This window comes from Bos indicus, chromosome 7, assembly GCF_029378745.1.
Source record: "Bos indicus isolate NIAB-ARS_2022 breed Sahiwal x Tharparkar chromosome 7, NIAB-ARS_B.indTharparkar_mat_pri_1.0, whole genome shotgun sequence".
NCBI lineage: Eukaryota > Metazoa > Chordata > Mammalia > Artiodactyla > Bovidae > Bos > Bos indicus.
In genome coordinates, this window is record NC_091766.1 from 96,189,897 (window position 1) to 96,217,489 (window position 27,593).

Sequence of the window (27,593 nt, forward strand, 5' to 3'; positions counted from 1 at the left end):
ATGTCTCACACCTGTGGTCTGTTCCATGTCCTGGAGTTTTAGAATACATTGAGATGCTAATAATAATTCAGCTTTATATTCTTTCATAATACAATGGTGCTTTGTTTTTTTTAACACAAACTTAAATTTTTGGATAAAAATGTTGTCTAACAGTTGTTATAGGATTTTACAGTTTATCAAGCATTTTGACTTCCTTTATCTCTCTGACATTTTATAACTTGATGGGGAAGAAAGTTTTCCCTGAGTTGCACGCCTCTTCTCCTTGGACTATAGTAGTCAGGACTAGATTTACCGTTTTGTCTCCTGCTAAAAACTGGGTTCTTAATTTGGGATTGGGAAGGTACTGGGTATGATGTAGAGAAAAGGAAGGAAAATTATATGGGTGCATGACCCTCACTCTTTCTTCCCCAGTACCTGGTCCCTCTCGTGCCCTTGATGCGGTGTTCATCAGGGTGGGGTAGTCGGGGTGTCCCGACGGTGGGAGGAGGTAGGCAAGAGTGGGATGTGCTCTGGCCGATTGACCTCAGCCACAGTCCGCAGCGCGCCCGGCCTTGTGAGGAGTTCGTGACAGGCTGGCTAATGAAGCGAGTGCTTATCTACTCTTACAGTTACGCATGTAGACAGACTGTTTTTTCGGGGACCTGCTCCAGGTCTGCCATTCCTGGGGCCGGCCGTCACCACGGCAGGAGTGTTTCCCTTGTACTTCTGTACGACTTAGAAGTCATCTTCTTTTTTTTTTTTCATCTTCTTCTGAAAGAGGTTTTTAAGATATTAATCTTTGAAAATATGCTTTTGTGATTCTCCATAGTGCTTTGTTTCAGTACCTAATAATCTTATCATTTTGCTGATGGTTTGAGCTGAGCCCTTGGCCACAGTGACTGAACTGCACACTTTTTATTAACCACGCTTATTTCAGGGATTTTTGAGATGCATTTTTTTAGGGGTGTCTCGTCTTCTTTTTCCTTCTTCTTATTACTTCATGGAAAAAAGCCATTTAAAAGTCTTTCTGATTTTATTTATTTGTATGCATGCCAAATTTCTTAGGGAATGTTTGAATTCTGTTTTGAATCATGTAAATACTCAATGTGGTGACTGAGGAGAAACATGCAGCCCAGGCTCTCTGACTATAGGAGCATCCCTCATATAGACGTTCATTTTTTGGTTGTCATGATGATTGTAGACATGATGGAAAATAATATTGCTAAGTTGATACTACAAAGTAGAGGAATTTATCGAGGAAATGTTTTAATGAGGTGACTAAAAACAGTTTTTGTCTACCTAGTATACAGCGTGTATGTTAAACTGATAAATAAGCCAGTTGTCTTTGTTTGTTTTATTTAAGGTAAAATGTTAAATTTATAATTTTACTTTAAAAGTGAATTTATTCAATGTATGCAGTTTTAGTTTTAAAGTAAATTTATATTACAAATACAATTTATTTCTAAGACTTAAAGTTGAATATAGTTTGTTTAAACTACAATAAGTATACTTTTAAGTAGTTGTAATCTGGTTATAGGTGATAAATCTGACAATTCAATTATTAGAAAATTCCTGAGAATGTGAAGTTGGTTAGTTGTTTGTTCTTTCCCTGCAGTGGTTTGGTAATCTGGTAACAATGCAGTGGTGGAATGATGTATGGCTAAATGAAGGTTTTGCTACATTCATGGAGTATTTCTCTTTGGAAAAAATATTCGGAGAGCTCTCCAGTGTAAGTACGCTGTTTGTTAGGCCCACTGTGAATGCCAGGAAGAAAAATAGTCCAATCATACTGGACATGTATTTTCCATGCATTTGGAGCAATGAAAATATTTCTAGAAAAATACAATAAAACTGAGCCATGTTACTGATCTCTATACCTCTTGAGATTTGACAGTGAAAATTGTGCTTTTAGGTACTGATGTATTTCAGAAAGCAGAAATTATGTGAAATTACTTTAGACCTTGTCATTAAGATGAACATTTTAAATTGCTTTGCTAAATTCTGTGTTTAATAGATGTGGCCCTTCTGCTTTAAGGAATTTAAATAGAGTTGAAAAGCATTTTTTTTTTTTTGCAAAATAAAACTTTTTATCCTACTTATAGAGAAGAAATTAAGACATTTTGTGGCAATGCTATTATCACTGTGATCATTCTTACAACAGTGATACACACGTTGATACAGACAAATAATTTGCTCTTTTTAGGTCCAAACCATATTTTGTGCCCGTTTCAAAGACGAGGAATCCCATTCTTTTACAGAGAGCATGATAATGTTGTTACTGTGTTCTTAGACTCTCCGGAGATGTTTCTTCTCCTTAGAGAGATTTGGACATACTAGGTCGTATATGGGAGGAGGGCATGGCAGCCCACTCCAGAATTCTTGCCTGGAGAATCCCCATGGACAGAGGAGCCTGGCGGGCTACAGTCCATGGGGTCGCAATGAGTCGGACATGACTGAGCGACTAAGCGCACAGCACACAGCTCAGGTCATATATGACAGATACTGCCGAATAATTCAAGCAGTAAATGGAAAAGTATAAGGATCCCTTTCTACTGTAGAATTCTGTGACTGTCTATTAAGCTTCTTGATTGTATGATCCAAAATTGCTTCAAAAGACGAGTACTCTCAGAACTTTCAGTTTGAAATTTTTGTGTAGGGCCTATTCAGAGATTTCAAGTGGTAAAATGAACTCAGTTTAAGCTAGAATATTAATAAGCAAAGTAATGTAAATCTGGGTATGGTTCTTAATTAAACAAAGAGATATACAGTTTCACCACTTGGTGGTGCCCAGAATGTTTAAAAGCTTTTAGTATATATTCTAGAGGAACTCATCTGTTGAACTCTCAGACTTCTTTCTGTTTAAGACTTATATTTTACTTAAGAATAGCCTCAGTCGAGGGAAATGTATATTATCTCAATAGAAAAGCTGGATTATGTATGAGAAATCAACTTAAGGAGCAGTTCCTTTTTTTTTTTTTTAATTTAAGGTTTTATTTTACAAATATTCACTAGCCATTTTTAAATAATCAAATGAACATCTGGATTTAGTATATGGTTGCTTTAGTAATAAACTCTTAATTTATCCTTGTGCTGTTGTTTAGGAAACACTTATTTTTGTGGAAGTTGTAATTTTATTTTCAAATTTAAGGAATACGCATAAATGTCACATTCTTCCTATATCTTCAACAGATTATTTCTAAAGTTTAGCGAAGCTAGTTGATTTTTTTTTTATAATGACCTTAAACAGTAATTAGTCTAATTCCTATCAATAATTACTAAACTTGCCTCTGTCTTTAATTCTGTTCATAGTTTCTTTATTCTGTTTCATTTTTTGTAGTATGAAGATTTCTTAGATGCTCGATTTAAAACCATGAAAAAAGATTCGTTGAATTCATCCCATCCAATATCATCATCATCTGTTGAGTCTTCAGAACAGATTGAAGAAATGTTTGATTCTCTTTCCTATTTTAAGGTATTGCCATGCACAAAAAGTACCTGGAGTGGGTTACAAATTAATTTCATACGTAAGCAAGCTGCCTGATTTAGATTATTTTAAAGATTAAACAGTATTATTTTCAATTTTCCTGTTAAATTTTTAAGATGTTTGCTTCTACTTAAATCTGGGTCTTAACTTGATCTAGGTTTTTCTTTCTTTCTCTGTCTCTTAAGTTCTCTAACTAGTATTCTGGCTAGTTAACCAGATCTTATAGTAATGTATCTTTTAAAGTTGGATCACTGTCCAGATCTACAGGTAGAATATGTCCGGGGGAGGCTCTAAGCCTTTGGCTGTGTTATTCAGGACTGAAGTGTGTTCCAAAGTCAGAACTGCCAAAACGGGTAAACAAAAGGAGATTTTTTATGAATCAAAGATTCTATTGTAGAATTAGAAACATAGACTCCAGGTATGGAAGTAAAGCAAAAACAGAAATTTAAAGACCTGATTAGGATCATCATAAGTCAGAGAATAGGAGAGGCGGGTATCACATTTGTGTAGGGAAGGAGGGCTGAATTTTATAGCTTACTTGTCTCCTTAGTCTGGTTACCAGATTAAGATCAATAAATTGAATTCCCATCCTGAACAGAGAAGAAGATATACAAAGCATATGAGTTACAGTTCATGTCATCAAGAAACAGAGAGTTTAGGTAGAGAGTACTTGTGAAGCAGTAAGAAAGAATGTGTGCTAAGGGAATGGTACAGAGTATTTTTGCCTGGGATCATGGTGAGAAATTTCTTGGAAGAACATGGAAACTAAATAATAGGAAAAACATATAGGTAAAGAGCAATGGGAACAATAGAATAGGGCAAGAATGGCATGATGAGGTCTGCAAAAAAGAGTCAGTAATACTAATGGGCAGGGAATTTTTGTTTAGGGGGTAAATGTTTGCAGTGGAAGCCACATGTAGGGTAGGGAAAGATGAGAAAGGTAGGTTGGAGCTCAGTTGTAGAAGGTCCTAAATGCCATCAGGAATCTGGACTTTTTCTATAATCAGTGGGAAGCTTTAAAAGATTTTTAAATAGAGGAATGGCTTTGAGATTCAAGTGACTAGGAAAATTAACTTGCTTCAGTTTACAAAATAGATTTAAATGGAGAGAGACCTAAATCAGGAAATTGCTGCTGAAGTTGAAGCATGAAATGGTAAAAGTTTAAAATTAGGAGTGGTAGTGAGAGTGGAGGGAAACTGATGGGTGTGAAAAAACCCCTGGGCAGAGGGAACTGCTTAAAGGACCTAGTGATAGGTCAAGGCAGGTGAAGAAGGAGGCAGAAATGTTTTCCAGGTTCAAGCCTGACTGGCAGGGAGAACGGTAGTACTGTTACTAAATGAGGAAATCAGGAGTACAGTTAGCTATATGAATATATTCCAATTAGAGCTACTGCTATGGGCTGTGATTTTTAAAGCCCATCCTGGCGCTACCAATAAAGAAAATTTTACAACTTGCAGTTCTTTTCTTACACAGAACAGTTATTTCAGGATCTCTTGTTATAGAGCTCTTTCTTTCTCTGACCCCCATCCTCCAAACCCAGAATTCAGTGTCTTCTGAGCATCTTGCTTCCATAACATACGTTATGCCTGTCAGTATGGTAACATACCTTATGCCTGTCAGTATGGTAAGTACTTATTTCAGAATTGGGAATCTGGCAAATGTCCCATCCACAGAATTGAGAAAAATAGTTCACTGGATAATTGTGTATAAGAAGAAGTGTCAGTGTTTGACAGTAAGTCATGTGTTTGGCAGACATATTCTATTTGATCTTCATAATCTTTAAGCCTAATTCTGATGCATGTTGCCTTATGATAATTCAGTCATTTATCAAATTATACAAGTACCAACCACGTACCTGGTGTTTTCCTAGGTACCGGGAATAGATCAGGAAAGAAGGCAGACTATGTTGCTTGTACCATGGAGCTTCCATTTCTGGGGTCAGAGATAGGGACATACATAATACAAATGAATGAAATATACTGTGTTGGTGGTTAGTGCGGATATGAAAATGAAGCACAGTAAGGAAAATGAGAATGACAAGGGAAAGGCTGCTTTGTATAAGATGGCTGGGGAAGACCACTGATAAGGTGGTATTTGAATACCATCTGGACGATGTGAGGGAACGAGCCATGTGGACTTCTAGGGGGAAAATGTCCCAGGCAGTGGGTATAACCAGTGCACAGGGCTTGTGGGCAGACATCAGTAGCATAGTAGGTCTGAGACTGCTGTCCTTAGAAAGGCATTATTGTGAGGCTCGACCTTGGCTAATTCCTGGCAGATTGGATTTGGGGAGAGTTCTCTCCATTCCCTGATAAGAATGACTCACTGTGCCCACACTGTGCGAACAGTGTAGTTTATGGTAAATATCTCCTTTCCCTCTGGGAGTCTGGAATTTTGGTCCTTGCTAGCAGAAGATACTTGCATGACTGGCCCCCCAGTAAAAATCATGGGTACTGAGTCTCCGAGGAACTCCCCCGATAGCCAGGATTTCATACGTGTTGTCACAAGTGGTCGCTTGGAGAATTAAGTCCTCTCCATCCTGCAGAGGACTTTTGGAAGCTTGTACTTGTTCACCCCATGAGACTTTTCCCTTAGCTGATTTAGCTTCACGTCCTTTCACAGAAATATAAATCATGGTGGTGAATATGACTGTGTACTCAGTCCTGGTCCTGTGAGTCCTTCTACCATATCTGGGACTTGTTTTGGGGACCCACACAACTTGAGATGAAGATTGGTTGGCGTGTTTAAGCACCAGCAAGGAGCCAGGGTGTCTGGAGAGGAATAAATGCAAGGGAAAATAGTAGAGGAAGTGAGAAGGATTATAAGGGGCCAGATCATTGTAGATCATCTTATTAGATTTGATAAGGACCTTGATTTTATGCACAGTGGAATGAAAGCCATCTGAGGAGAGGAGTACCATCGTATGGTTTATTTATTTTTGGAATAAGTCAGCCTTCAACATCACGTGGAATCAAGGTGACTAGTTGGGAGGTTGTTGTAATAGACCAGTAGCAAGGAAATGGCGACACAGATAAAGGTGATAGTAGTGAGCGTGATAAGCCATGTTTGGTTTTGAAATGTACTGTGAAGTTTAGTCCAGTAGAATTTGCTAATGGATTAGACGTCGAGTTAAGAGAGGAGTCGAGGATGACTTCAAAATTTTTGCCTAAACAGCTGGAAAAATGAAGTTTTCATTTGTTGAAATGAGAAGACTATTGGAAGAGTATATTTAGGACAAGAAGGAAGAAAAGGTCAATTTTTGAGTAAGTTTAAGGCACATAAGTGGAAATAGTAGGCGTGTAATTGGATATGAGCCTGGAATTAAAGCAAAGTCTGGTTAGATATATAAATTTGGGGGTCATGTAAAAGCCCTGTGGTTGAGAAGATCAACAAGAAAGTGACTTTAGAGAAGAAAAGAAGTCTGAAGATTAAATGCCAGGGACACTAAAAGTTAGTCCTTGAGAAGATAAGGAGGATGCAGCAAAAGAGAGAGAGAGGGATGCCCAGTGCACAGCGGGGGAATCAGGAGTGACGTGCCAAAGCCAAGGGCAGGATGACTTTCACGGAGGAGCGAGTGATCGGTCATATCAGATGCTGCTCGTGGCTGAGCCTGAGAATTGACATTGGTTTGACACCGTAAGGCTCACCAGTGGCCTTCATAAAACCACTTCCAGTGGAGTGATGACGGGTGGAAAATGGCTCAAGAGGAAATGGAAACAGAGCAAATGAACACGGCAAATGCAGACAGCTCTTTTGAAGAACTGACTTTCCGAAGAAGGGACGAGAAATACGGTGATAACTGGAGGAGGCGTGAGGTTAAGGAAAGGAAGCACGACTTCTGTTTAAAATGAGAACTGCTGGGTGGTTTTTTTTTTTTTTTTTTCCAAATGAGTGTTGCAGTGTTACAGTGAAGAGGAAACGTTAGTGATGCAGAAGAGAGGGGGACTATTGGGCACAAGAATGACTATTTAAATTTATACAACAAGTACCACTGAAGTGTGATACAAAAATAAGAGAGTAATAAGTATTAAGTTCAGTTATATGTATCTTGTAATCTTGATGACTTAACATTGCTACATTTTTTTTATCAGAAATTCAGTCATTCAGAATTTTTTGCATTTGAGTGCCTTCTATGTAGTAGGCATTATTTTAGTCATAGGAGTTGAGCTCCTAGCTTCTGTTTTTCCCTAAATTAGCTTACAGTCTAGAAGAGGAAATAAATACATCTCTATAGCAGATGCAGGAAGTGTGATATAAATTGCTTTTGAATGTGGAGGAGGTGGTTGCTGTTTTAAAACTGGGGATGGTGACATGCATCATAACATAGCGTGGCCTTAATAGTTCCACGTCTGACTCTGAATTATTAGTGTGTGCTTACTACCTATATACACATTCATATGTTCCGAACATATTTGAAGTGACTCTGCAAGAAGAAGAGAGATCTTGGATACTTCAGAAATTTGACACCTTAAAACTGGGAATTAATGTACTCTCTAGCAAAGAGACTTCTGAGAGTTCAGCTGTGTGCCCATGAAGTCAGCTGGGACTTCAAGCACAGGGGGTGGGGGTGGGGGGGATGCCACAGAAAATTCAGCTATTTTTAAAGTTAAAAATATATGTATAAACACTTAACTTTTTAATATTAACACTGAAACATCGAGTAATCGATAGACTACACAAAATGGCCCATAGAAGAATTAGTGCACATAGGTATTTTTATTTTTTAACTTCTTTAAAATAATTTTTAAAGAATTAGTTTTTTCTAAAATTCTTTAAAATACTTTTTAAGACAATTTGGCCATAGTCCACAACTGGTTACGTGAAACAAAATAACAACGAATTATAACTGGGTTATTAAAGTGTTTGTTTAGAATGATTGTATTTTGAATTTTAGGTTCTTATTTCTATAATCTTATTGTATTCTATTATTTTTGTCCGTTTTTCACTTTTCTTTTTTTTCTTTTTGGGAATAGGGAGCTTCCCTACTGTTGATGCTGAAAACTTACCTTAGTGAAGATATATTTCAACATGCCATTATTCTTTACCTGCATAATCATAGCTATACATCCATTCACAGTGATGACCTGTGGGATAGTTTTAACGAGGTAAGTGACCTGGATATTTTATTTAGCTCTTGAAGTAAGAAGAGAGGGGTTCTTGTATTTAATATTTTTGTCAGGTATGTAAATAAGCTATGGTATCAAGGACAGTTTTTAAGAGAAAGAGGAATGGAACTTAGTGTATAAATGTTTATGAGTAAAAGCACAGAATTAAAAGTCATGAAATGGAAGTACTAGGCTTAATTGCCAAAAATAAAAAAATTGCATGAGGCCTTATATAAGCACCTTTAGTCTATATCTTAATCTCTATTCCTACCTTGTAGGAAAGTTCTCTTTTCTAATGTTTTTGCCGTTTTTCTGCCTTCATTCGTGAATTTTTTGCTCTATACTTTGCCCTGTGACTCTTCCTGTCTTTGGTGGCCATACGCCACTAAAGTGTTACAGATGACATGTCACAGTCTGGCGACCATAGCTGAGTTCTGCCCTCAGATCATTTTGCTGCTTGGATTTGGTTGTGCCTACAGATTCTAACAAGTAGTGTCATTAGTTAGAAGCTATGCTTTGTAACAGTGCCTGAACGCAGCTTGCATCACACGCACACATGCTGACTGCGTAGCCTTGATAAGCCTTTGAATTTGTTACCCTCATCGAGATCAATGGTTTTTCATGTTTTGGAAGATCACAGACGTATCTGAACATTTGATGAAAGTTATAGACATATTCGCCCCAAAATCCACAAAGATGCAAGATGTCACACACAGTTTCAGTGTTTTCTGGATTCTGGGTGAAGAACCCCTGCTCTGAAGCTTTTCCGTATGCTCTCTCTGCTTCCTTGCTTTATCTGAAATTTGGTACCTTCTAGTTAGTTGTTAACCCTTTTCCCAGAAGATATATCTTCCCTACTCTCTCAGTTCTCTTTGAGAAGAAGGATCAGTCCTTATCACCTAAGAGTTGCTTCTAAATGATCGTTTTTCTTCTTATCATGTAGTAGTATTTCAACTGAAAGCCACATTATTTACTCTGTACTCAATGTATTATCTCCTGCCAGTTAGAATATATTTCTGCCTTCGTCACTGACTTCAGCTTTTGCATCATGGTGCTTTCCTATCCTGACCTAGCCCCTAATATTATCCTCACATGTTTCAGCATCAGCATCAAATTATGCACTGGCCTCTTCATTTCAGTTCTGTTTCAAAGACCCAGAAGTGCCTTGCTTTGGGGCAGTTTTGTTTTCTTCCCAACCCCTTGTCCAGAAAGAAATAGATCAGAGCCATTGAACATGTAAGGTTAGTATCACAGTGCATTTAGAAAGATTTGCTCCATCCTTTCTGGCTTTAAATAAGTAGGTGTATGTCAACTGAGGTAAGGCCAGTCACAGTGGCATGATATTACCAAATGATTGTACCATTTTAAGTGCTTGATGATTTGAGTTGCTTGCAATTCAAATCCATATGTAATTTAGAAAAATAATTTCAATCATAAATTTAACTCACCGGCTTCAAAAATTGCTTCTTAATCATTGATACCAGATGTCTTAGGGACAGTAAGCTTTAGAGGGCCTGTGAACCTCTGACACTGGGTTCTAGATTTTATAGATCAATTCATGTATTTTGTGGGGAAGGGACTATGTGTCTAGGAAAAAGTTCACCACTGTTTTCTAGAGAGACCTAAAAGTCTGGGCAGCCGACCTGTTTATATTTCACTCCTCTGCAGCAGCTGCTGCTCCCATTCTAGGGCCCTCCCACAGGATGAGCTCTTAAAAAGATGAGCTTTACCACTTGTAATGGACTTCCCTGGTGGCTCAGATGGTAAAGAATCTGCCTGCAATGCAGGAGACCTGGGTTTGATCCCTGGGTTGGGAAGATTCCCTTAGAGAAGGAAACAGCTACCCACTCCAGTATTCTGGCCTAGAGAATTCCACGGACTGTACAGTCCATGGGGTCGCAGAGAGTCAGACACGACTCCAGTAACTTTCACTTTCACACCATTTTGTAAAAGCAGAGGGTCTGGGGAATAAAGAGAACTCTGGATCTACCTGACTAACAGGAATAAAAGTAGTGTTTCTAATTTCTCGCCTATGTATCCTTAGGCAAACCTTCTAAACAGTAGTATTGTGACCTGAAAGAGTGCTTATCCCTTCTTAGGGATTTTAATGTACCTATAGTTGGTGTATAGCATCTGTGCTGCCTTTTTCAACATATTCTGCCTCTCTCACTCTCTTTAGTTTTCATTTATTTCTAGTCCAGGTTACTTTCTTTTTAGCAATTGCTCATTTACCTAGAGTAGAAATATAAATTCAACTCAGCATGGGTGCATTGTGGTAGGGAAAGAGGGAAAGATACTATAAACTTTTTAGACTCTTTATCTCTGAGAAAAATAATCTATTCTTCTTTCCGTAGTTCACAAACAAAACACTAGATGTAAAGAAAATGATGAGAACCTGGACCCTGCAGAAAGGATTTCCTTTAGTGACTGTTCAGAGAAAAGGAAAACAAATTCTGGTACAACAGGAAAGATTCTGTTTGAACGTTAAGCCTGAAATTCAGCCTTCAGATGCAAGGTGAGAACCCACTGTCTCTCCTGCTATCTCTTTAATGCCAAAAAAGGGCAGTGCCAAAGAACATGCAGACTACTGTACAGCTGCACTCACTTCACATGCTAGTAAGGTGATGCTCCAAATCCTTCAAGCTAGGTTTCAGCAGTACACGAACCGAGAACTTCCAGATGAACGAGCTGCGTTTAGAAAACGTGGAAGATCCAGAGATCAAATTGCCAATATTCATCGGATCATAGAGAAGAAAAGGAAATTCCAGAAAAACATCTACTTCTGCTTCACTGACTACATGAAAGCCTTTGACTGAATCACAACAAACTGTGAAAATTCTTAAGAGATGGGAATACCAGACCACCTTTCCTGTCTCCTGAGAAACCTATATGCAGGTCAAGAAGCAACAGTTAGAACCTTAAATGGAAAAACCAACTGGTTCAAAATTGGGAAAGGAGTACAACAATGCTGTATATTGTTGCCTTGTTTATTTAATTTATATGCAGAATACGTTGCCTGAAATGCCAGGCTAAAGGAATCAAGATTAGTGGTGGAAATATCAACAACTTTATATATGCAGATGACACCATTCTAATGGCAGAAAGTGGAGAGGAACTAAAGAGCCTCTTGATGGGGGTGAAAGGGGAGAGTGAAAAAGCTGGCTTAAAATTCAACATTCAAAAAATTAAGATCATGGCACCTGCTCCCATCACTTCATGGCAAATAGATAGGGCAAATGTGGAAGCAGTGACAGATTTTATTTTCTTGGGCTCCAAAATCACTGTGGATGGGGACTGCAGCCATGAAATTAAAAAAAAAAAAAAAAAAACACTTGCTCCTTGGAGGGAAAGCTATGACAATGCTAGATAGCATATTAAAAAGCAAAGACATTTACTTTGCTGACCAAGGTCCATATAGTCAAAGCTTTGGTTTTTACAGTAGTCATGTATAGATGTGAGAGTTGGACCATAAAGAAGGCTGAGCACCAAAAAAATTGGTTTTTGAACTGTGGTGTTGGAAAAGACTCTTGAGAGTCCCTTGGACAGCAAAGAGATCAAACCAGTCCATCGTAAAGGAAATCAGTCCTGAATATTCATTGGAAGGACTAATACTGAAGCCGAAGCTCCATTACTTTGGCCACCTAATGCAAAGAGCTAACTCATTGGAAAAGACCCTGATGCCAGGAAAGATTGAAAGCAGAAGGAGTAGGGGGCAACAGAGGACGAGATGGTTAGAGAGCATCACTACCTCAATGGACATGAGCAAACTCCAGGAGACAGCGAAGGACAGGGAAGCCTGGTGTGCTGCCGTCCACGGGGTCACAGTCAGATACAACCTAGTGACTGGACAGCAACAACAGATCTCTTTTGCACCCTCAGGTTAGAGTGTTTTTAAATGTATTGTGATCATAAGTTCTTAGAAAACCTAACAAGGTTATACCTTTCTCGAAATAACTCGAAAAATCTCACCTTCCTGGCAAAGAAGAAACCACTCAACAAAGTATGTGTAACTGACTGAACTATTGGAAAGAGTTAATAATCTTCCAGTGTTTTCTTTTTATTACAGCTCTCTGTGGCATATTCCACTATCCTACATCACTGATGGAAAAAATTACTCAAAGCATCGATCAGTATCTTTATTGGACAAGAAATCAGGTTTGACTCTTTTAACACTTTTCTGATAAATTAGAAACAGCATATTTTCTAAAAATCTTAACCAGGCAGCAGAGAGGAGATGACACTTTCCAGTGTGCACAGCTATGAGCTGGTTCTATGAGACACCTACAGAAAGTGTGGCTAAAGTGAGATTGATTCTGTACGCAATATCATACATTAAACTGGTCTTTCTTAATCACGCGAAATAAGGTCTGAAAAACCGCACTGAATATGCTAGCAGTTGCTGTAGAAAATAGCAAATGCTGTGTTTTTGTATTCACGATAACCATTTTATGTTACAGAGTAACAAGTAGAAGATGAGTTTCCAAAGGATACTCTGCTGTCCACTCTCTATGGGTTGGGCTGGGCCCACTACTTTTTTATAAGCACCCTAGATGATTCTTAGGCATGGCAGAGGTTGATTCATGATGCAGAGTTGTAGTAAATAGTTACTACAAGATGTCCTGTAGACATAGTATACGTTTCTTGATAATGAGAAAATAGGACTAGAAAGTATGGTTGTGGAGGGTGATAATAAAATGTACAGATTGTATATGCAGACCCACAAGGGGTCTATAAAAAGAAACTGAAATGTAGTTTCTGACCATCTGTTAAATACCACCAAGTGCCACGCCGTGTAGCATCTTAATTTACATCCTGAAAACATGAGGCTCTTGCGTTCTGCAGGACTTGTTAGTGGTACTTGAGATTCATGGAAAGGGAAGATTTCTTGTTTGAATTTGGATCTGGTGTTCAGCCCTCTATCGTTGAGAGGGAAGTATAGCTTAGTGACGATACGACTTTGGAGCCAGGTTGCTTGGTTCAGTCATACGATTTTAGGTGAGCTATATGACCTCTCTGAGTCTCTTTTCCTAAGCTGAATGGAGAGAGTAATTGTACTAAAGTTACAGTGTTATGATTTAGTTCATTTAGTTCACATTAGGATTTAGTTCATTTATATGAAGCACCTAGAATAATGCCTGGCACTTGTCATGTGCTATAGAAGTGTTGGTTATCATTATTAATGTTACTAATGAAAAAAATAATTTTAAAGCGTAACATATCCACATTACGTAAAATCCAGAAGATGGAAAACAAAGTTTATTACTCTCGTAACTATTCTGATGACTATTTCTTTCTAGTAATTTTTTTTAAATAGTTTTTTACTTGGGTTGATGCTGTGTACATGTGATTTTTGTATTAATATTTTAACTTTCACTAATTGACTTATTCTTTAATTACTGCTGGACACTTGATTTACCACTTGGTTCTATTTTAAAAATGCCTCAATAAAATCTGAGTTTTTGAATGCTTTCCCATTATATGAACTTTTCATAAGAATGCTTCTCAAAAATGATGGCTGTGTTACCTTTTGTGGTTTAATGCATATTCCCAGTTGCCCTTCTTTTGTGTGATAATAACTTACAAGGCCAATTGAACTATATGAGCATACCAGTTGCATTTCGGTCTAACTGGAGTGTTACAGTAATTATTTAAAACATTAAGCACAACTGATGATGTCATCATATCTTTGATTAACACAGCATAGCTGGAGGTGCAAGAAATTGCTGCCTTCTCTGATTAAAAACAAAACCTCATACTTTCAGTGGGCCTTGCAAGCAGTCTCTGACCTAAGAGAGAACAAATAATCCCATCTTGTATTTTTGAAAGGGACCAAAACAGAAATTTTGCGAACCTCTCAATAGTATATATGTTTTTGGTGGTATCAGAAATAACCAGACAATAAGAAATCTGCTTTTATTAGCCTTTTACTCTTTTGGGTCAGTTGGTAGGTCAGCTTTTTAAGTCAGACCCCAAAGTCATGCCCGTGTTTTCCTGCTGTAACCTTTTCTTTCTAAGCACTGTCTTCTTCCACTGCACAAAAATTGTATCAGCAGCTCAAGCACGCTGTGCTGCCTCCTGTCTCCGGGCCTTTGCACATGCTGTTTTCTGTCCTGGAAGAGCACTCTTGTCTCTTTTGACTCCCTGGTTTAATTCCTGTTCACTCTTCAGATCTCAGCTCATCCACTGCTTGTTCTAAGGGGCACTCCCTCATCCCAAGACAGGTTATATGCCTCCCTTATGTGTTTTAATGATATTTTCTACTTTTAATATACTCTGGTTGTTTAGTCCCTAAGTCATGTCTGACTCTTTCTCAACCCCAGGGACTGTAGCCCGCCAGGCTCTTCTGTCTGTGGGATTTCCGAGGCAAGAATCCTGGAATGGGTTGCCATTTCCTTCTTCAGGGGATCTTCCTGACTCAGGGATGGAACTCTAATCTCCACATTGGTAGGCAGATTCTTTACAACTGAGCCGCTTACTTATATCTGTCCCCACAGGAGATGTATCCCCCTATTGAAAGTGGATATCTTAGTTCCACAAGTCACTTTTGCAGTGCTGGCACCCTGTAGGCACATAAAAACTTATTGAATAAATACATTTTAGTTTATAATGGAGTGACTCAAATGTCACTGTAAAAAGCTCTAGGAGCGGAGCGTTCAAAGCTTGGTGAAAGGGCAACTTCTGTTTCTCCGCATTTGAAAATATTCTTAGTAAAGGAGAATTTGTGACATGCACTATAATGTGGCCAGTTTAATCTAGAGGGGGAACTGAGGCAATGTATGACGAAAGCAGTGTCGGCCACTTCCTCTCCTCAGCCGTGCTGTTTACCTTTCCTGGCAGTTCAGGTTTTGAAAGTCCACACTGCACATGTCTGTCCTTAGAAATGGTGTTTGACCCTGAGAACAGTTGAGTCTTCTTGGTTCCTGATGCTCCTGTGAAGAGCCAGTTTTGGTTTCACTGAATTTTAGTCTTCTCTTTTCTCAGAAGAAATGTAGCACAGACGGTGACACAGAGGCTTATTTTATGCCCTTATGACATTGGTACAATGTGTTAACTTGGTGGTCTGTTAAATCCGTAGTCTATTTCCGTGAGTTCTAATACCAGGGTTTCTGGGTTAGTCCCTTAGTTCAGTAAGATGTAGAAGTTGTATGTGGTCAATATTTTGGTCACTTTTTTCCCACGTCCACGGATTTTGAATGGTTAATAGTTTTTGTGCATAAGAAGGGCTGAAATGGGACTGTTTTTCTAAACCACCTGTTGAGGAAATTACACCAAAGTGTCTCCTTGTTCCATCTCTTCCTTCCTCTCCCCCACCCTGACCTCTCTCTCTCTCCCATTTTATTTTCAAACCTAACCTCTTTCGCTAGAGGACATTTTTATATTAAATCTACCTTGGAGCATTCATGTTTCTAGAAGGACATCACTGCACCATAAACATTTTTCTGAAACTAAAGGACATGGCACTGAAATGAAAGGCAGTTGAAAAAAGGGAGGAAGGGCATGTGATAGGATAGGATATTGATCACGCACCTTTACCCCTGATGAAACAAAGGGGAAGGGGTGGGAGAGAAAGGAGTGCTTCTGAACAGGAGGGGATATAGTTCAACTGTGTGTATCATGCTAGCTTTCTGGAGCAAGCCATACAGGGAATTTTTCAGCTTTGTAGTAAAAACATGTCTTTTTTTGTTTCTGTGCTTTAATGTTTCTTTATAAAACAGTAGTTGAGTTTCATAACTCATTGACAAGTGTTTTTTTTAATCACTATTAGATTACTTAATCTGGGCTTCTGCCATTTAACATCGGAGTTACTCTTTTTTTACTGCTCAATGGACTGTGAAAATTGAACTGTTAATCTGTTAATGATTATAATAAATTAAAAACATATGAGAGTAGCTTCATCCACATTTGAGCTGCAAGATGTAGATACCTCCCTTGTGTGCAAAGCGGGTTTTTTTTTCTTGATACCTGTGGTTTTAAGGTCCTCTATTGTGAATCATTCAGAAGACCTGAAGAGACTAATACGTTGATTCTTTAAATGATAACTCTCCTCTCTAAGCTTTTGGCTGCACCGCTTCATATTCTGTCATCAAAATGACAGTAATAATTTCAAGTACGCTCCCAGCTGTGTTCCTCCTCTCTGCCATCTGGACTTGGCTAGGTTTACAAGATAGCGAGTTGCTTATCATCCAAGAGACTCTGTATTTCAATATTTTCCTATTTCCATCCAATGGGAAAATTGCCATGCTTATCATTCCTTGCCTCCTGTTTTGGGAAAGGGGGATTTGAAGCTCTTCGGTTCTTTTTCCCAAGGTCCTTTATTGATAAAAGCCCTGTAGGAAATGGTTTGGTGACCTAGAGAGTGTTGATATTTTTGCATTAGCTACTGATAAAGTTAATTTCATTAGTCGTAGCTTTGTTAAAAATATATCCACTTGGAGCAGCTACTCTTACCAATGCAAATGTTCCTTAGAACTGTATTCTGCTTTAGAAAAGGAATAAACCCGATTAATGTGATTAATCTATTCCATCTGTTGCTATATCAGCAATAAAACAAATTAGTATAAATTTTTTTAATGAAAAAGACTGATTATCTGATACGTCATGTTAAGACATGATCAGAACATAAATCTTTACATCTTAAAAATCTTTGACAGTCTCAGAATTAGAGTAACTAAGGTATTAAGAAAATCTGATAAATTTAAATAATTCATGCTTTTGAAGTTAATCAGTCCTAGATTTCAGGTACTAAAAGGTTTAGATGTGTTTCCAAAGCATTTTATGTTTAAAAACCCTCATATATAATTATTATGATAGTAAAAATTTTAAAACAGCCTAAATATTTCCAAGTAGAAGATGGGTTAAACTGTGGTATGTCCCAAAATAAAATATCCTTAAGATTTTGAATCCTGCATATCAAGGCAGTGGGAAAATGGCAGGAAATGGAATCTGATATGTGAAAAAGCAGCATAATATAATGTGTGAAATAATGTACATGGATCCAGTATATTAAATATTAATTCAGTTAAAATGTGTATAGGAAAAATCTCGGTAGGAAATATACCCATGATGCTTTTATTGTTTGAGTTTAATTGATTTTTCTTTACTCCCCTTTTATCTTTTAATTTAAAAACTGTATTCCCCACTTTAAAGTGGGGAAGAAAACTTACATCATAAACAGCTGCAAACCTTATTTAGATTTGTTTGAAACCACTTACCATAACGTAATTGTTTTGTTTATTCATTCATTAATGCACCAAATATCTCTTGAGTACCTACTAGGAACATTGTTCTAGGTCCTGAGAGATTAGCAGTAAACAAAGTAATGCTCATGGGATTATAGTCTAATAAATATTAAACCTTAAGATGCTTAGAAGCATACCCTTAACTATTGTTTTAAATTCACATCTTCATTGCCAACTTTAAAGGACGTTTCCTGGTTAGTAATTTTAAAGGTTGCAGTCAACTTTTGTATTAATATTTTTAAGGTTGCCTTTTTTTAGCTTCTTATTAATCACATATTAATTGAAGTCATTCCATATAAATTTTAGCAATTCTGTCGGCATTAAAATGTAATGGTAGGGGTTCACAAAGTACGTTATCAGCTTTCTATTATTTTAACTCATTATTTCTTATTTGTGCCTAATGAGACATCTGTCCTTCCCTAATGTTTATTTTGCTATCTTTGAATTATGTGACTTTTTAAAATGGCTTCGTGTGTCCTTTCTTAGGCTGTTAACATAACCAAAGACAAAAGGCTGAGAGGGAACACATTTTATATGCTAATAGATCATTTCCTTACTGTCTGCCCTGCGCCACACCCTGCACACACTCCCAGTGTGAACTTGGGAGCCAGTTGTGTGCATGTATGCCATGCACACTTTCTCTCTGGGCCTTGAACACTTACGAGTCCCTCTTTACCTGGCTCACAATACCTATATATCCTGAAGTCTCAACGGTGATGTCATTTCTCCCAAGAAATCTCTCCTAACCTTCCCTCAGGGCTGAAGCACTTCTACCCTGTTCTCCTACAGAACGCCACGTTTTCTTTTTCCATCGACAACGTGTGTATGGCACCCTACTCACCTGGTCACGATGGGTTGTAGGATCCAGGAGAGCAGGCACATGTACCTTGTTTACCATTAAATAAAGACTTGTTAAGTGAATAGGTGGTGATCTTTGGTAACATGAACATGACTGCCCTGGGAGGCAGACATTTAGTTTCTCGGTAGAAATAATATAAGTATTTTTAAATATAAAATAATAATATATAATATTATTGTATTATTTATTATATCATAATATTAATATATAAAATAATAATATAATATTTTTAAATATAAAAATAATACCATATTAACTTTGAAACACAGTATTCATTTAATGCTTTTCTTTGCCTAACCTCTCTCTCTCTCATTTTGTGGTCTGTGTTAGGTGTCATCAATCTCACAGAAGAAGTGCAGTGGATCAAGGTCAACACCAACATGACTGGCTATTACATTGTCCATTACGCAGATGACAACTGGGAAGCGCTGATCAAACAGCTGAAAATAAATCCTTATGTGCTGAGCGACAAAGATCGAGCCAACCTCATCAACAACATCTTTGAACTTGCAGGGTAGCGTATGCTTGGCTTGGGTCTAATTTTGTTTCTTTTTTTTTTTGAAATAAGTGTTCTTGAGGAAAAGGACATTTAAGAAAAGCAATTGAAAAGAACTAGCATGTATTGCCTGGTAGGTATAATTCATTTCGGAGAACTGAGAAGATAGAAGACATATCCCTTGTCTATCTAGAAACATCAGCACAAGCATATTGAACAGTTATATAATAAGATTTAAATCATGTTTCAAGACTGTAGATACTGACAAGCACGACACATAAATTTGCTGAATAAATGGATACAGAAGTTCAGGATTTGCTTTACTCACGAGAAAATTCTTTTCAAGAAGCCAGTGTTTTCAGCGTAAAGCTTAGTGCTCATGTATTGGTATGAGACATGTCTTGAGAGCTGGCATACCACTCACCTCCCCAGCTGCCCCCAAGCTACACAAGCCCAGAATGGCAGTGACCTCATGTACCAATGTCCTCTGAAGAGGAAGATCACCGACTTAGGTCGTCAGTGGGTCTAGACACACAAAGAAAAGAAAGAAAGTGAAGTCACTCGGTTGGTTGTGTCTGACTCTTTGCGACTCTATGGACTCTAGCCCACCAGACTCCTCTGTCCATGGGATTCTCCAGCCCAGAATACTGGAGTAGTTAGCCTTTCCCTTCTCCAGGGGACCTTCCTCACCCAGGGATCGAACCCGGGTCTCCCACATTGCGGGCAGACGCTTTAGCCTCTGAGCCACCAGGGAAGCCCAAGGAACAAGGAAGCCCAAGCACCAGGGAACACTCAAATGCATTCCTTCTGATGGCTCTTGACCTTCCTGTTACATGGTGACCTCACACCATCTCAGCCATTGATGTTGTGATTTCTGTCAAGTGGTTAATTTTTTAAAGGTGTGCACTATAAATTCACAGTGGCCCTCGCCTGAACAAGTTTGACAAAATTCCCATACAAATAACAAGTTACTTTCTAATTCAAATCCTCTTTCTGCCATCTGATCAATATAAGTAACTAATGATAAGTAAAATTGGCACGCTTCATCATTTCTCATCTAAAATGTTACGATACTTTTCCTGAATTGGTAGCAGTTTACAGGTGACTTATAGAACGAAGAACTGAGCTGTTGCTCATCTTTCTCCTGAAAGGCGTCTTTAACCTTGAGTTGCACACGTGAAGTTAATCAAAGGTATTTAGTCTAATTTTACAGAATATTGGGCTTCTCTGGTGGCTCAGATGGTTAAAGAATCTGCTTGCAATGCAGGAGACCTGGGTTTGATTCCTGGGTTGGAAAGATCCCCTGGAGAAGGGAACAGCTACCCACTCCAGTATTCTTGCCTGGATAATTCCATGGACAGAGGAGCCTGGCAGACTACAGTCCACAGGGTTGCAAAGAGTCAGACACTTTGCAACTTTCACTTGACTTCACTGAAGACTATGGAGCCATAGGATACCTACCACTCAAAGCTTAAATTTTAGGTCTTCAGGATTCCCGCTCCCCCATCTAGCCATAGTTTCTCTCTCGGCATGCATACTTTTTTGGCATATTTACTTTTCTGGCATATTTACTTTCTTTGTTCTTTTACCCATTAGCCTAGGCAAGGTGTCTCTTCAGAGAGCTTTCGATCTGATTGATTATCTTAGAAATGAGACCTACACTGCACCCATCTCTGAAGCCCTGTTCCAGACAGAACTCATCTATAACCTCCTTGACAAACTCGGGCACGTGGATCTGGCCTCAAGACTGGTGGTAAGTCTGCCTTTTGCCAAGTTGTCTTTGTTGCTTGCCTTTACTGTTGTTATTCATGTGCCGTTCAGCAGTCACAGACTGAAAAAGCAGTTATATTCCATTTTCATCACTCTCCTGGTGCTGAAATCTTAGCTTTGAATCAACATGTCATTTCTCACCATGAGGAGCTGATAAAGGATGAGCATGACGTATTCTTGTCTGAATATCAAAGTATATAGACTTCTGACACTGCTGTCAAAATGAGGTCACATGAAAAGAAAAATTTCTCTATCCAACTCTTGGTTTATTTTCATATAATAAATGCTTGGAATAGGCCTTTTTGCAAAGTAGGGCTCCCCATTCATTTCCTGGTGGTCATTATAAAATGACAACTATGTTTGTACTGGGACTATTCGGTTTTGGGGGTCCTCACTGATAACTGTCTTATTAAGGGTGGTGATGCTGGTTAATATAAGTTTCTTTGCAAAGCATTACCGGTTTTGGAGACTGTTTTACCTTTTTTAAAACCAATTGCCTGGTCTTAACAGTTGTTATTTTAGACACTTTTGGTATTAAATTTTCACTGTGTATTTAAAAGCTTGAGAAGGAGTGACGAATTCTTTGTCTTATCTAATTCTCTGAGTCACATTCAGACAACAAGGTTTGCTTTGCCAACCAGTCAGGTTTTCCAAAGAGCAGGCAAAAGGCAGCTTTCAGGAAAAAGGTGATGGGCCAGGAATTAGAATAAGTCTTTTAGAACTTTGGCATCCTCACTGGTAAAAAGAAGGGGCTAGATTGCACCTTAAAAAAAGAAAATCCTCTTTTCTGCTGTCCTACTGTGCATCCCCTGTAATTCTCAGTGATGGGGAGGGAGTACAGGGCAGGGGGCCATACAGAGCTTGAAAAGCCCCTTCCTTACAAGTTTCTGATCTGACCTGCAAGGAGCCACCCCCGCTCCCTACCCATAAGTGAGATGCTTCAGTTAGATGATTTCTGAGGCATCATCTGATTACTAAGATTTTTGTCATTCTTCTATTTCATAAGGCTTTCAACTTCCAACCTTAATAAAAACCAGCGCCTGGAATGTGACCTGGCCCATAGTGACACTCAGTGAATGTGGGCTGAATGAGTGAGTGGAACATACAAGAGCAAGTGCACTTCAGCGCTTACTGTACCCTGCACACCCTGCTTAGTGCTTAATGCAGATAACCTTGTTTAACTCGCACACAGCAGCAGATTTCTACCCTCATTAACACAGATGAGGAGACTGAATGACTTCTCCAAAGTCAACTTGCCTTGTGAATGATGAAGCTGAAGACTCAGGCCCAGATCGCTTTCACGCCAGACCCTCCTCTTTGTGTTACAAGGCCGTATTTTCATGTGTTCTAGCTTGTCATCTATCAGAGGATACCCTTTTATTGGAAGAATCAAAGCTGCTTCTTGCTATATTTTCCCCTTTTTTACACTGATATTTTAAATTAAAACAGTTTGAAGGCTTGCTAAACTTCATGATGGCATAAGTCCCTCTTCTGTCTCTCTCCATTAATGTGTTGAGGGCCTGGTGTCAGGAGGCATTTGATAGTTAATTCAGGCTGGCTATGTGCTGAAAGCTCAGATGCTGAACTCAATTCTAGCAGTTAGATCTTTTGAATATCTTCCTGCTGTGGCACTCAGCTAACTCTGCATCTTCATCTCAAATGATGATTTCCAGTTTGCCGGGCAAGTATGTGTTGACTCAGGACGTGGTGGAACGTACCAGTCCGTGAGACTGGTGGTTAGAGAATCGGAACAGGAGGCTTAGTGTGTGTTTATGAGACCTTTTACCATTGTACGTCTTCAAGCACTTGACTGGCATGACAGTTAAAAGTTATGATGAATTAAAAGTTATGACAGTTAAAAGTCATGATGGCTTTAATTCAGGAACAAGAAATTCTGTCTCTAAAATTCTTGTTCTGATCTTAGGGCATTCGAATAGGATCAAAATTCTCAAGATATGAAATTTGACCCACTGTAGATGAGATTGGAATGGCAGAACCTTCTGAGACCTTGGATCCAATCATCAGTAGTAGTTGTGATTAAGACTGATGACAGATTAATGTTTTAAGTTAGTGTCCTGAGAGCATTGTGTGCATTTATTGGTCATTTTGTTATTTAGGCTACACAGACCCGTGTAACACACATTACCTATATATCACATTTTGTGATGTCTGCTCTAATATGTGATGGCTGGAGTCTGGAGGCATATTTGAATTGTGTCAAATTGTTCACATCTGATACTAAAATCTGATCTCAGCCATATTCCTGTTTCATCACTTATAACTCTCGTTCTTTTACATATGAGGAACTGGTGGGATAAACCTTTTGTAATAAAAGTTGACACTTCACTTTTAAGCAGCTCAGCTGACCCAAGAAAGAACTCCCTGGGAACATCAGTGTAAAATTAAAGCAGTAAATCAAAATGTAATAAATAACATAAGGGCCAGCATCCTGCCCTGTTTTATTTTTAAAGTCATCCTGTGTCATTGTTGTTGCATTTTACTGCATGTACATGCATTGTATGACTCATCAATTTATTCCCTCTCCCTACCATCTTCACTTTATGAAATCAGAGGATTGAATTCTGATACCTAATGGGTTTAGATTTCAAAAAATTAATGTAGAATAATGAAAAAACAGGTTGAATTTTACTTATAAAAGGGAAAGATGATTTGAAGCACTTTCTGTGGTCTATTACATTAAAATAACCTCGATTACTTACAAAAATATTGAAATTATTGAAATATTGAATAAATTGAAATATTGAATTACTTACAAAATATTGAAATTTTTAATTGAAATTTATAATTGAAATTTTCTAAAAACAGAACTATTATTTTTTAAATAAAGTCATTTATGTTATCATTTGATTTTTTTTTTTTTTTTTGGCTGCACTGCATAGCTTGCCGGACCTTAGTTCCCCAATCGGGGCTCAAATCTGGGGTCTGGCAGTGAAAGTGTTGAATCCAAGCCATTGGACCACCAGGGAATTCCCCTGAAATATATTTAAAAATCAACAGTTTGGGGACTTCCCCTTGACTCTTGGGTATGGGCCTTAAGTAAGAAAGTTACACCCCATAACTGCAAAGGAGTAAATGCCCAGGAATTGGCTACAGCATCACTTGAGGTTTCCCTCGCTTCCAGAATTTTGAAGTGCCGTTTTCCCCACTGCTTTCTTTGTTTTAGTATAAACTCTCAAGAGTGGTTGCCATTTTTCTCCACTAAGTTGTTGTTGTTGTTAATGGTTTTGCAAGTACGGGGGGTTTCTTTTTTGTGTCTCATTCTAACTTTGTTTCTGTTTGACAGTTATGAGTAGCTTGTCACTCTTTCATTTGTCATAATGCCATCATGATGCCCGGAGAAGGCAACGGCACCCCACTCCAGTACTCTTGCCTGGAAAATCCATGGATGGAGGAGCCTGGTGGGCTGCCGTTTATGGGGTCGCGAGGAGTCAGACACGACAGAGCGACTTCACTTTCACTTTTCACTTTCATGCACTGGAGAAGGAAATGGCAACCCACTCCAGTGTTCTTGCCTGGAGAATCCCAGGGATGGGGGAGCCTGGTGAGCTGGTGTCTGTGGGGTCGCACAGAGTCGGGTACAACTGAAGCGACTTAGCAGCAGCAGCAGCATCGTGATGCCACTGAGGTCAGGCCAGCGGAAGACAGCGTGTGCGGTACAGTCACGGGCACGCTGCAGGGGTGCCCACACTGCTGTTAGCTTCCGTGCACCATCAGTCAGCGTGGCAAGTAGCCTTTCCCACCACTTCACACCCTCCCGTGACTGCAAGCCTGCGCTCATTCCACAGGGCATCTGTTCGCTGTTTCATTGCCTTTGAAACAAGCAAACAGAAGGGAGTTGACCTGTTATTACAAACTTCGCATCCTTCTTCTTATACGGAGGCTTTTTTCAAAACCACTCTCATAGTCAGCTCCACAAGAGACTTACTCAGACCTCAGAGAAAGGTCTGCTGAGAAAAAAGGCCTCAGCAATTTAAAACTTTGCTACTAGGATTCATTTTAAGTACTGACAGAGGCACTCTAGAAGAACATTATGCTCTGTGAAGAGTTTGAACTAGTTTGGAGGGCAGTTAAGAGGCATTGTACACGGTCATCTGTGGTGCTTGAAGTAAGACCGGTCGTGGTACAGTTCCAGTGCCAGTGACAGAAAACCCGCTTGTGCCAAGAACACTGCGGGAGGGCACGTCTGTGAACTGCTTTCATTTTGATCCTCCTCATTTGTTGCCATGAAAGTTATCTTAAAAACACCTATAAGCATTTTTATATTAGGATTTTGGTGACATTCACAAATGCATATTTGACATGATGATTTTTAAAGCTCCCTATGCCCTCTTTTCCTTCCCTCCAGCACAGCTTGGAGTATGGAAATAGTTCCATACATTATGAACAGCTTTCATGCTTTTGTCATGGGAGGAGATGAAAAAGAAATGAGAGATCTGTTGGTTTCTTAAAACCATTGTTGTTGTTGTTTTAGTAGCTAAGTCGTGTCTAACTTTTTTTCAACTCCATGGACTGTAGCCCACCAGGCTCCTCTGTCCATGGGATTTCCCAGCCAAGAATACTGGAGAGGGTTGCCATTTCCTTCTCCAGGGGATCTTCCTGACCCAGGGGTAGAATCCATGTCTCTGCGTTGGCAGGTGGATTCCTTACCACTGAGCCACCAGGGAAGCCTTAATACCATAAATACTTATTTAAGAATGAGATCTCAGTCAGAGGTAATTATAACAATGGACTTTAATTGTAGATGATTTTACTGAATAACTGGTAATTTTCTTAAGTGTGATATAAGGTATTGTGGTTACGTAGGAGAATATCCTTGTTTCTGAGACTTGCATGCTAAATTATTTATAAATGGAATCTCATGATATCTGTAACTTGCTTTCATATGGTTGAACTAAAACCAGAAAAACCAAGTGTGTGTATATTTGTGTTATACACAAATGTAAGAGTATTAACAAAACAGTGACTCTGACATATGGCTATTCATTTTACTATTCTTGTGGCCTTTCTGCAGGCTTGAAAATTTTCAAATAAAAAGCTGGGGAAGGAGGAAAAATGACTATAAACAACCTTTCTTCCCTGTAGGCATCATTTTCTTAATTTGATTAGATTAACTTGTTAGAGCATCAAGCTAGATGATACTTTAAATATTCCTTTAAAAATGGATTCAGAAACATTGAAGCACCTGCACATTCTATTTTTCTCTCATTGCTTAATGGATTTATGGATGCTAAAGTCAACAGGTCAGGAAGTTTCAGCTTTCTTCCAGCAGTGGTTATAGATGATACTTCTTGGCAGGAAAGCAACTTCTAGCTGAGTATACACAGAAGAAAGGTTCCCTACTGCACAGTCATTAATTCTTTCTGTCCTATGTCATTAGGTCCACCTTGGCTATAGCAACCTTATCTATAGCCTCAGTGATATTGAATGGTTTCATCCCAACAACATGTGAGCTTCATGTCAGTTGTTATTTAAATGAGTAATATCTATGTCCCTCCCCCCTTTTTTTCTTTTTTGGGTAAGTGTAGGAAAAGAAGAGCTCTTGTCCTGATTTTCCCGGTTGCCGTCATTGTTATTACTCTGTTATAATCCGTTCTGTCTCTCTAGAACAAGGTATTTAAATTGCTTCAAAGCCAAATCCAACAGCAGACTTGGACTGACGAGGGCACCCCATCTACTCGAGAGCTCCGGTCGGTCTTGCTGGACTTTGCTTGCGCGCACAGGCTGGAGAACTGCAGCGCTGCTGCCCTGAAGCTCTTCTTTGACTGGATGGCGTCCAATGGCACTCAGAGGTGATGTGTGCTCTCTCTCGCTCTTGTGGGCCCCACAGCATGTAGTGCATCCAGGATCTTTATGTCCTGAATCATAAAGGTTATAAAGCCGAGCGTTAAGTAGGTGAACTCTATGTACCTGATTCTCAAACCAGACTTGTTTTAATTGTGATCAAATCCACATAGACTTTAGTATCCTGATTTTTAAGTGTGCAGTTCAGTAGTGTAAGGGTATTCACATGGTTGTGCAACGAATCATCAGAACTTTTCCACCTTGCAAAACTCCCCATTTTCTCCTCACCCTAGCCCTTGGCAGCCAAGGGATTCTGTAGGAGTTTTACTGCTCTAAGTACCTCATATAAGTGAAATCATACAGAAAGTGTCTTTTTGTGCCTGGCTTTCAGTTCAGTCACTCAGTCATGTCCGACTCTTTGGGACCCCAGGCTTCCCTGTCCATCACCAACTCCCGGAGCTTGCTCAAACTCATGTCCATCGAGTCGGTGATGCCATCCAACCATCTCATCCTTTATCATTTCCTTCTCCTCCTGCCTTCAGTCTTTCCCTGCATCAGGGTCTTTTCCAAGGAGTCAGTTCTTTGCATCAGGTGGCCAAACTATTGGCGTTTCAGATTCAGCATCAGTCCTTCCAATGAAAATTCAGGACTGATTTCCTTTAGAATGGACTGGTTAGATCTCCTTACAGTCCAAGGGACTCTCAAGAGTCTTCTCCAACACCACAGTTCGAAAGCATCAATTCTTCAGCATTCAGCTTTCTTTATAGTCCAACTCTCACATTCATACATGACCACTGGAAAAACCATAGCTTTGACTAGACGGACCTTTGTAGGCAAAGTAATGTCTCTGCTTTTTAAT

General features: G+C 38.9%; 1 protein-coding gene across 1 annotated transcript in view; it reads left to right on the forward strand.

Moving 5' to 3' along the window:
• LNPEP (leucyl and cystinyl aminopeptidase) overlaps positions 1-27,593 on the forward strand; it is a 102,569-nt gene that overhangs the window by 61,319 nt on the left and 13,657 nt on the right. Inside the window, exons 7-14 of the mRNA XM_019965457.2 lie at positions 1,595-1,708; positions 3,317-3,451; positions 8,437-8,568; positions 10,923-11,083; positions 12,635-12,723; positions 18,997-19,180; positions 20,759-20,915; positions 26,558-26,742. Of these exons, the coding sequence (XP_019821016.2) occupies positions 1,595-1,708; positions 3,317-3,451; positions 8,437-8,568; positions 10,923-11,083; positions 12,635-12,723; positions 18,997-19,180; positions 20,759-20,915; positions 26,558-26,742 (1,157 nt within the window). The remainder of the gene's footprint in view (positions 1-1,594; positions 1,709-3,316; positions 3,452-8,436; positions 8,569-10,922; positions 11,084-12,634; positions 12,724-18,996; positions 19,181-20,758; positions 20,916-26,557; positions 26,743-27,593) is intronic.